This window comes from Amphiura filiformis, chromosome 16 (genome assembly GCF_039555335.1).
Source record: "Amphiura filiformis chromosome 16, Afil_fr2py, whole genome shotgun sequence".
In the NCBI taxonomy this organism is placed as follows: Eukaryota; Metazoa; Echinodermata; class Ophiuroidea; order Amphilepidida; family Amphiuridae; genus Amphiura; species Amphiura filiformis.
In genome coordinates, this window is record NC_092643.1 from 13,932,245 (window position 1) to 13,943,883 (window position 11,639).

Consider the following 11,639-nt stretch of genomic DNA (forward strand, 5'->3'; position numbering starts at 1 on the left):
AAGCTTCCTATAATATCAATTACACATAACATACGAAGTCAAAAACTTACAAACTTCAATATGCACTTCAAATACAGCAGACCAGCTAATTACCGATCCTTTAGAATAACTTACATAATCGTCCATTTCATGGAATCCCGTTGCTCAGAATTGCCCATTTCATTTTTATCTGTCAAATGCGCTGCGGATGTGCTCCATTAAATCACAGGTGTGAAACTGACTTTATACCACTCGCTCGCTTTAGCAGAAAAGCAAGCCTCGTGGCGCTGGGGCATGACGTCATCGTAGACGTATTTTGAGACTAGACTTTCCGACGGGCGTCATATAACCCGTATTGTGATTGGTTGCAAAAGCCATTCTTTGAAATCTTAAGCCAATCAATGAACGTGACGGCCTTTTACGGTATTAATTAATGTGACTCGCCAGTAAAGTACGTCTAACCTGATTGGTTTACAAATCTACTTTGATAATTGCTGAGCCAGTCAGCGTGCTCGATGTAACAACCTCGTAGAGGTTTTCGAGAGGCGAATTCACGTAGTGATCCAGCGATCGAGTATAAATTCAGCTTGACAACTGCTCTCGCGCGAGATCGCAGGTGCAATAACAATACATGCATGGACACAATCACTGTCATTTACACAATGGAATAATGAATTATTTATGACATGCATCGGCTGGATTTTACGATCGAGGTAAGGTTTTTGGCCTGTCCCTGCGTGAATATCCTTAGTTTTCAGCATCAAAGATACTTGCGATGACCAGTTTTTTGCGGACACTTTGATAACAGGTAACTTTTATAGGTCATAGGGTAGAAACTATAGTTGTACAATTTGTACTAAAGATTCATTTTGTTATAGGCCTAAAACGTTTACAAAAATATATTGGTCCATACATTGTGCTTGTATTCAGTTGTTCGGCGTATACAGTTTGGGGACACTCATAATTCATGGACGTCCCTGATATCAAATACTCTTGAAGCGTCATGTCACATAACAGTATCATATTTCAGAGACGTCTCATAAATCACATACTCCCTAGTTTCAAAACCCATCAGTCGCAAACAATATTAGTAATTTTGGTGAACATGCCAGTGCAGTGGGAATAATTTTGTGAGTAGGCCTTTGTCAGGGTTGAAGCTAGTCCGAATAATCAGACCCAGAACAAAATATTAATCACGCAGGGACAGGCCGAAAACCTTACCTCGATCGTAAAAACTAGCCCATGCATGTCATAAATAATTCATTAAATTCATTGTGTAAATGTCAGTGATTGTGTCCATGTATTGTTATTGCACCTGCGAGAGCAGTTGTCAAGCTGAATTTATACTCGATCGCTGGATCACCACGTGAATTCACCTCTCGAAAACCTCTATGAGGTTGATATAAAATTGGATCGGTTGAGCCCATGAGCTATGAGTTTTAAAATATTGGACGAGACATAGTCGAGTCCAATATTTTACAACTCATAACGACCAATAAATATTGGGCGTAAAGCATCCAATTTTATCATTATTATGTTTTGGATCCAATATTATCACAACTTGGATCCATCAAAACATAATAATGTTAAGCATCGAGCACGCTGACTGGCTTAGCAATTATCAAAGTAGTTTTGTAAACCAATCAGGTTAGGCGTGCTTTAATGGAGGGTCACATGGGGTCACATTTTTTTAAATACCGGTACTGTAAAAGGCCGTCGCGTTCATTGATTGGCTTACGATTGCAATGAATGGTTTTTGGCGCCCGTCGGAAATTTTGCACACGTCCATGACGTCATGCCCCAGGGGGCCAGTGCCACGAGACTTCGCTTAAATTCTGCAAAAGCGAACGAGTGGTATAAAGTCAGGTTTCACACCTGTGATTTATGAAGCGCATCCACAGAGCATTTGACAGTGGAAGTGTACCAGGTACTTCCTATTACTATACCTCATAAATATTTATTAGGTAATCCAGACATCTTATTGGTTAATAACGCTAGCGTCCGAGTACTGTATTTTGACTACTTTCCCTCGCCCGTGCAATCACGCGAACGCGGGGAAGTAGTAAAAACTTCCGCACCCCCTACTACCACACGGTGTCTCGACCCAACGCGTCATCGTTCCTTCAGACGTAGCAGTATGCTACACAAAGGCCATTCTGCATGCGTTTATCGTGAAAATGGCGTCTGCTGCAGTTATTTTGCCGAGATTACCGATGGATAATAACACGCGAATTTAACGTTTTATGAAACAAAATGTTATTTTTGGAAAGTTAAAAATAGGTCAAAATGTAAATATTGATTGAACAGAAATCCTGCAATAAAATCAGGTAAGCAAAATATTATGCTTATTTACCATACCGGCCGGCACATTGACTGGTGTGTGTTTTGACTTTTGTTTACGATTTTACGTGATAGTGAAAATATAGTAAAACAAATACAACATATTTTATTTCGGGGAAGTAGTCAAAACTACTGGTCCCTCGGTGTTGGATGATTTGACTACTTCAAGTAGTCAAATCATCCAACACCGAGGGACCAGTAGTTTTGACTACTTCCCCGAAATAAAATATGTTGTATTTGTATACTACTATCCTAAATAAATAATTACATACAATTGTAATCATGAATGTACTTTGCCCGGTACCAAAGAGTAGGTATGCTAGGTGAATTCAAATTTGCCATAAACTGCATCATTTCATATATCAAATTAAAGCCCTTGAGTAAACAAAGCCAAAACTGAAAACCATTTTTTCATAGCACTTTCCGTAGCAAAGTTACATCTTGTCAAAGATTGACTTTCATCAAAAAGTTTCAGCTAGCAAAATTCCCCAAAACGGCATTTCGGGGTGTTTCTAGATCTTAAGTCTCATTATGATAGCAGCTTTTTTTAATGGAACTGCTATCCAAATCCCTCTAAAATTCCATGTACGGGTGACTTATCACCATAAAAAATCACATATTTGGGTCAAGTGAAGTATAGAAAACATATTTATGTAGGTTTCTTTCTTCGGGCACTTGTTTTAAATTTCTATGTAAAAATGCATTGACATTGTCGGTGAATTTGGCTGACTAGCAAATGTGTTAACTAAGGTTTGCCTGGGTTACCTACAAAGAGTCTTTGGTAACAGGCAGAAAAGAACCAATAATAAGAAATACACCCTGCAGTGAAGCATTTTGCGCCATACAATGCCGACCACCAGGTGCTGCTGAGTTATAAAATAAGAGTCTAAATTTATACATTTTACACTTACCACTTCAACTATAAAGAGTACGGTAATTATTCCTGTAAGCTTATATTATTTACCCAACTCCATTTCTGCAGGTGTCATAATAATCTATGACCAGCTCGTCACCCTCCAAAGGTCAATTATCGTGCTTTTAACCAATCACAAACCGTGCTCATCCCCGAAAACTTTTTAATACACAAGCTTGGAATAGGATTGTTGTACTGTGGACCCGACTGTGGACTTTTCTTTCTGATCTTTATCTTATCTCCTTTTACATAACGCCCACTGAGGTTTCTCTGTGCATTTCCATCAAATTCTGTGATTTTGTTTTACCAAGAAGGACAATCCTTCTCGCCTGGCCTTTGTCCGGTATTGTGAAGTATCCCTGATCTGTGACTGTGTTGTTTGGTAAGCTTAAAAATTATAATTTTATTTTAGGTATTATTTAATATTAATACAAAAAAAAGAACTTGATTCTAGATTGATTTTTTTTTGTATTGATGTGAAAATATACACCATAATACAAATGAAATGTATGACTAACATTTTATTTTATTTCTGTTTTCTGATGCAGATTCCTGCTGTGACAGAAAGAAGGAATGGAAACCACAGTGAAGGCCGACACAAAATGTAAAAATAAAGAAAACTTATTGAAAAAGAGCGAATTTGTGTTCAAGTGTCTCATTTTTTATATTTTTCATTAAAAAGAATCACGGTTAATATTAAGGCAGGGATTTTTGGGCGGGTACCTGCCCGAGATTACATTACCCAGGCAGAAAATTCCCTGCCCTACCGAAATTAAAAAAATAATATAAAAATAATTTGGAGCACTGGGCATATGCATGCTCCTATTCCAACAATCATGGGGAAACTCGAGGGGCAAGTTCACTTCAATTATCAAAATGGGGTCACTTCTACTCAAGTTACCCCCCCATGGCATAGCATCATCGGGTGTGCCGATCAATTTGAAAATTTAGGAAATCCAATAGGCAAATGCAAATGGCCGAAAAATTGCCTGTGCCCTCCCCCCCCCCCATCATACCCGGTGCGCCCCCAATCATGGTCAGTGCGATGCCCCCAGTACAATAGGATGACTCGCACTACACCACTGCCCCTCCCACCCCAAACAAAAAAAAAATAACAAAAAATTATTTTAAAGAACATATAGGTATAATATAGATATAATATCATATTGCAATTATTCAATTATTTAGAACCAAAGTTTTAATATCCAGTAATTATCAATTTCCATATTGCATTCTGTGCCGGCTTCATTTACCAAAACAGGATACTAGTTCAATATTTCTTTACTATTCCAAAAAATTAGTGTTATATTTTATGGAATCAGGAGAAGTATGGAGTTGGTCCCAGCCATCAGAATTTACACAAATGTGCTGGGATAGTTCTCAGTGTCAAAATACAAACCGTACTGCACCTTGCTGAACTTGCCCAATTCGTTCGAATTCTATAAATCTTGCGTAGCAGTTTTTGGCTAATTCATCATAATCAGGATACTTCCATATACTAAAGCACTAGTGGTTAACTACAGCACAGGTTGCAGGTATCTGCGGCATAATCAAGCTGAGGACATACTAGCACCTGGAAGGCTCTGGCTTTGACATCTTGGTTGCAAGGAGATAAAGTGCGGCGAGGTAAACCCAGGGTACACCCATCGAATGTGTGTCATCAGCCCTCAGATCGGCCCTCAGACACACACACAGGCATAGAGTTGTGCAGTAGCATGTTTTGTTGCCATTTTTTGTCAATGTTTACATCAATGACAGAAGTACGGTACTCCCATAATTGAAAACTCAAATACAAAGGACATCAGTTGGCAATCTTAATGTTATGCAATCAAGTTTACAACACATCAGTCTTAAGCCTCCAGCATACTTTCCTGCCGCTTGCCGCTGCGGCAAGCGGCAGGGCGTTTCAACCAATGACAAGCCTTGATTGTGTCCATTTGTCTGCAATATGCGTGCGCCACGCCGCTCAGCGGCAAGCGGCAGGGTAGTATGAAACCAGCATTACAATGGGCAGAAAGTCACTGAGTCATGCCATTAGAGAGCTTTCAAGTACCAATATTGATTACTTCAAGTGGCCTACTGGAGTGACCAGATATAACCCTGTATGATTTTCATGTTATTTTGCAATAACAAAACCATGTTTTCCTTGATTTCGGTATGAAATTGAGCAAATAGAATTCAATGTCATGTCAATTTGGAGTTATTAAGGGCAACTAAAACTGATGTGAGGTAAGTTTTATCTGTTTGGAATCTGTATTGACTATTCTGAAGGATGTACTGCAATGTAAACAAACTAACTCATGGCCCATATGAACATTGTGTACTGGTTTTCAGTACCCTGTTTTCCATGGGTGACTGTAGGAACCCATGGATTCGATCCATGTAAACCCAGGGTGCAATTTGCCTTCTTGGTCTGGTCGCTCCATGATGAGATGGTAACATATACAGGTAATTGAAGTGTACTGGTCTACTTTCTCAAGTGGCTGCCCAAGGATAATATTTGGAAGATGCCGGGTTTACGCTTCTTGGTGATGGATAGAATATCACACCTGTTTACATGAAACTGCATGAGCCACATTTAGATGACCAGTCAGCGAGGACATCACATAGAATCACTCTGTAGGATGTGATGGTCTTTGTCGCTCTCTATCTTACAATAGGCAATATTGTTGCCGGCAAACAGAGGCATATTGAACTGGATCTTTTCTTGAATACCATTTATGTACATCAAGAATAAGGCCGGTCCAAGTACCAATCCTTGGGGTACTCCTGATGTGACATTTCTGATGTTGGAGTGAGGACTGTTTACTGACACATCCTGTACTCCAGGGCTTGAAAAAAATGTTAATTTCCTGGGAAGGTTTTTTTCATTTCATTTAATTTTATTCACCAGCAAACATTTAATGTTGGACCACTTATGTTGTAGATTATGTAGAAGTTTAATTTCGCAGATAAGTGATGTCATGGTACCTTATCAAATGCTTGCTAAAATAAGGAACATCCAACATTACATCAGCTTGGTCAAGGTTTTGAAGAGTATAAATCCAATCATAGATGTAAATTTATGTAATTAGTTGTGTTACTGTTGACAATCTCTCGATCTCTATAAAAAAATCTGTGCTGATAATCAAGCAGGATGTTGTTAGTCCTTTGAGAAGGACCTTGGCTATCGGGAGCTCTGCGAAGCAGCTTGACCAAAAGATTGTCAAGCAAGATGTTATTAGTCCATTGAGAAGGACCTGCAGCTATTGAGGCTCTACAAAACACCAAGAGTCACTCTTTAAGGACTAGATGTTGTTTGCATTGAGTACAATGTGTTCCATTATTTTGCAACAATGGGTGGACGACGAGGTAACTTGTTTTAATCTTCCAATCCATAGATCACAACAGTTGAGTGGCCAAGATGGCAAGTGGGTTTTGTTTCATTTTGCCTCATTATTTCAGCTTAAAATGAACAGAAAACCTTCATTTCTTACTCAATTAATTTTAAGTTAAAGATTTTGAATTCAAGCAAAATCGTATTACTGTATTGTGGCTTTAATTGACAGCACACAGTGTCGACACCCTGTATTATAAATATAAACTTAACACTCCATTGGTGAGCGACGGGAGATTGGTATTTCACCGAACGCAAGAAAAGGAGTCCTATCTCATTTGCTAGCAATCGATCGTTAGATCACTCAGAACTACAAACTCAAAATGGAGAGATGTATTCAATTTGATTGAAATCAATATTCTATTATTGATGCAGATAAAGAAAGTGGCATAGTGTGTCGATATGTACATGTATAGACTTGAGATTTAATATTCTATACATGTGTTTCTTTATATAATTGGAATTCTCAAACAGTTGAATATCACAATTTTGAGGAACGATTTCAAAATAGTTATGGATAAAATGCAGTAAAATATATCCACAGTGAACAGCAGTCCCCGCTAATTAGTGTATTGCATTTCCAGTTAGTGTATTGGAAATAAAACCTGGGTTTTACCTGACAACAAATCAAATTTTCTTGTAATAGCAATATCATATGGGGTACTGATCATGCGCCGTCGTAAAAACATAGAATAGAAACTCTGTGGCAGGCTCTGTGGGGCTCCGTGGTATCTTGTATCATGTAAATGGTATATGCTTAGCCTGAGTCGCTCGGCCTATCTCGAACAAAATCGCAATGCGTAGCTGTTGAAAAACAAGGATTCTCCGTACTATCACAACAATTTTTGACACAAAGATATAGGGATGTGATGACGCTGTGCAGCATTGACTTCATAGTTGCAATAAAAGGAGATCATTTTTCTCATGCCACTTATGCACTGTTGATGTTTTTTCTTACTTTTCACTCCCCAGGTTTCACTCAGGTACAGAATCATATTCAAGATGGCTTCTCTAGCAGCTAATCCACCCAGAGGTTTCCATGTTCAGTACATTGATGACATTGCTGTCTTGGTACTCAATAATACAGAGAATAGATTAAATGTGAACAGTGTGCAGCAATTCTTGGATGCCTTGGATGAAGTAGAAAGGTATGGGTAGTGTGGACACCAGATATGTTGGGTATTTTTTGGGGGGATGTAAAGTGAAATCTTTGGGAGCAATCAGGAAATTTGTGTAAAACATAGCATTTTCTAGTGTTCTAAATGGGGGAAAACTGCCTTGTGTGGAAAAAAGTGACAAAGGAACAATGTTATTTTTTATGGACAGCATATAAGTATCACTTAATATACAATCTGGCACCAGTCTATGTGAGTGTCACCTTACGTTGTTCACAACAACTCATGATGTGACACTCATCAGGATTGATAACATCAGCTCTCTATTTGCACATGAAATTTACCCAGAGTACATGAGCCAAAGTGCATATCATAAAGGCGAATATCTACAGTACTTTGTCATTATAAAGTTCTGAATTTTTTTTTTAAATGTGAACGCTTGAATTACAAGACAAAAATGGGTCAGGTAGAGGTGTACCGGCAGGGGAGGGGGGGAGCTGTGCTGCAGGCTGGGGACCGGGGCTGGGGAGTACCGAGTAAGTCCCTTTCCAAGTGCTAAATACCAGGACAAATTTACCAAAAGCTGTAATGTGTATTATTCTGTAATTTGTACTCATCTTAGCATTAAAAAATTTGCTGCAATTCACACAAATTACTTTTGGCAATTCAGTAGCGGGTCATGGAACAATTTGAAAATGTTGCGTCCTCTCCGGCTCGGTGTTCCATTAAACTAATCAGAATTCCTGAAAAAGGAATTCTGGCGGGAACTGAATGTCATTAATTAATTATGATGCTGTTATTTTCAGGAATGATTCAGCTAATGCACTGGTGATTACTGGTATAGGGAAATTCTTCAGCAATGGTCTAGATCTTAATTGGCTCTCACAACAACCTCCTGATGTGGGCTTGAAATTCTTTCGAATATATAAGGAAATGCAATTACAGCTGGCGACATTCCCTGTACCTACAATTGCAGCTTTGAATGGTACGTATGGCATCAAAATTGGATTAAGGGGGCTGCGTAGTCTTGGTATTGCATCAAGTCGTAGAGTGTTTTAAAATTTTTAATTTCACACCACATAAAAGTACCGTATTTCACCAAATAAATGCCCCCGGGGGCGTTACATTTCCCCAGGGCGGGTATTTATTCAAGGTCTATTTTAGAACGATAATTCCCGTTAAAATCATTAGGTAAACTTAAAACTCACGCTAAACTTATGAACTAGAAACACTGACATCTGGTTCACTTCCAGGTTTCCAATCCAGATTTTCGCCAATTATTGACGCTATTATCGACCATGTGGGCAACTTGGTAAGCTTACTACACAAGATAGCATGGAAATATCAGCATTTTTGAAACATCTTGGTTGAAAAAAGTGGTAGGGAGGTTGCACTCATCAGCTGTGTCTGTCTGCAATCATAGATTGAATACAATATTGCTCTTTTCTAAGATACTAATCTTACAGGTGCGAGTGATTAGCATTTTGTTGACATCTAATGCATATAGGTACCGCATGAGTGTTGTAGCGCAGTCGATCTATTCGAAAATTGTATTCATCTGTTGCTATGGTAGTTAATACAATTATTACGTCAGTTAGACAGCGAATAGATAGCTATAGATTAACCCTTACCCAACATGAATGCTATCCCTTATCTAAAAAAATAACATTCAAACACCTTTCAATAAGCATGCAAAAACCCTTCAAAATACCCTTCGAAGGGTGTTATAGCATTCATTTGAAATAGTCTTCAAAACTCATATTTCGGCTCCCACAAAGGGTATAGAGCATTCGAAGGGTATCGCAAATGGTATATATACCATTCGAAGACTATATTTGTAGTATTCAATCCCTTAACAAATAATTTGAAGGGTATCGTGTACAGTATTCAAATACCATTCAAATGCTATGTTTTGAAGGGTATTTGGATGTTATTTGAATGGTATTTTTTTAGATAAGGGGATTATCTCCACCAATTACATACAAGAAACACAAAATAATATTGGTGTATTATATTAGGTCATGCATTCGCAGCAGGTGCTATGTTGGCATTGTTTTGCGATTACCGTGTCATGAGGACAAATAAAGGTTGGATATGTCTGCCAGAGGTGCAACTGAAATTGCAATTCTCAACAATGATGTTGGATATCATCAGGTACACACATTTTGTATGATTTTCATCTTTTTTATGGTTTTTACAGGGATTGCCTTTTGAGGAGAGCGAGAGCAATCGCTTTCTACTGCTCTCCTTAAATCTGATATAGGAGAGTGATTTCTAACTCTCCTTAGTTGACCATTCTCTCCTTATATTCTATTGTAAATGCTCTAAACAGCTCTCCTTGAAGGCTCCAGAAGAGCTATTTAATGCTCTCCTGCAAATTCCAAAAGACAGTCCCTGGTTTTTAGTTGATTTGATGAGATGAAAGTTGTTGCCAGAAATTAAAAGTTATCCATGTAGATCAGGCATTCCCAATAGACCTATCGCAGGCCAGATTCAGCACATTACGTTTTGTTACCTGGAGAGATTTGATGTCTAACCTCCTTTTTCAACCAAATCGACGGTAATAACTCTTGGATCAACATTTAACCACAAATTGCCTCAAGCAAAACTTATACTTACTGGGAACCAAATACCACGCAAGCTCATCGACCCATTTGTGTTATATACTGCCTCTAGCTATAATGACATCCTTCTTGTCAACTCATTGACAGATACGAACCTCGGGAGGGGATTAAATTTTTGATCAATTCTCTACAGGTAGTGAAACGTAATGACACAAACCAATTGCGGTTGAAATGTACATTTAACCTGGGAAAAGATGGTGAGAGAGAGAGTGAATTTTACATGTACATGAGAGAGAGAAGAGGAGCAGGGAGAGACTGAGAGAGAGGGTATTTATGTTCATTGCTGTCACTACACATCAACAATTCTGTATTTGTTTGTTTCAGATATAAGGCTTCACCACAAGTGATAAGAGACATGTTGATATTTGGAAAACGTTATACGGCGGATGAGGCATTCAAAGTTGGTCTTGTAGACGCTGTATGTGAAGAATCACAGCTACTGAATTGTGCATGTAAACTGGCAAGACAATGCATAGGTAAGAGAGGCCAACATAATTTACTGTGGGATTTACTGAGAAATGGATGGAGGAATTGTGTATTCTTTCCTCCCTTCCACTGCTAACAGTAGGGTTGTCTTGTATGTTGGTTGGGTTCCCATGCACATTTTTAATCCCATTTATTGTCACTTTAACAGTGGCGGCACCCTGTTAGCCCCCGGTAAAAACCCAAAATTACGAAAAATGTCCACATTTCGCAGCAATTATTCACAATGTGGCTAAAGGAAGAGATAAATGGTAAAAAACAGGGGGTGGAGGAGGGGGCTATCTGAATCTGACCACCTTGCCCCCACCCCTTCATTCAGTTTGCCACTGACTGCTTATTAAATTTACAAATCCCAATTATTCTTTACTTTCTTTCAGGTAAAAATGGATTAGACCGCGCCATGTTGAAGACTATGAAGATGGATCTGTATGGGACAATAATGGAGAAGTCAGCCTTGACGGATGAGAGGGTTAGGCAAGATGCAAGACTAGAAAAGATGGATGCCTTCAACAAGGCTGCTACGTCAAAGCTGTAATAATGTATGTTAAACATTCAGAGATTTAAAAAAAATTGATTTGGGTTGGGCCAAGGCCATGCCTAGTACAATGTCATGTGAAATCCAGGAAGCTCCTTTCCAGGGAATTTTGAGCTTGGGGGAAATTTTTACTATTTTAGTATTATCATATCAGTGTCACTTGTCTGAGAGGGCAAAGACAAAACTTTCTGATTAGTATCATTTTGGTTCTGTGTCTGAAGTCCAGAGATAGCTTCCTCAATAGTGTAAATCCACTTGAAACATCAGACAACGG

At 38.7% G+C, this 11,639-nt stretch overlaps 1 protein-coding gene across 1 annotated transcript; it reads left to right on the top strand.

Annotated features, from left to right (window-relative positions):
- Positions 1-7,557: 7,557 nt before the first annotated feature.
- LOC140135598 (uncharacterized) lies at positions 7,558-11,639 on the top strand. Its single transcript, XM_072157140.1, has 5 exons — positions 7,558-7,756; positions 8,530-8,708; positions 9,742-9,877; positions 10,672-10,823; positions 11,208-11,639. The coding sequence occupies exons 1-5, from the start codon at positions 7,611-7,613 to the stop codon at positions 11,363-11,365; spliced, it is 771 nt and encodes a 256-aa protein (XP_072013241.1). The 5' UTR covers positions 7,558-7,610; the 3' UTR covers positions 11,366-11,639.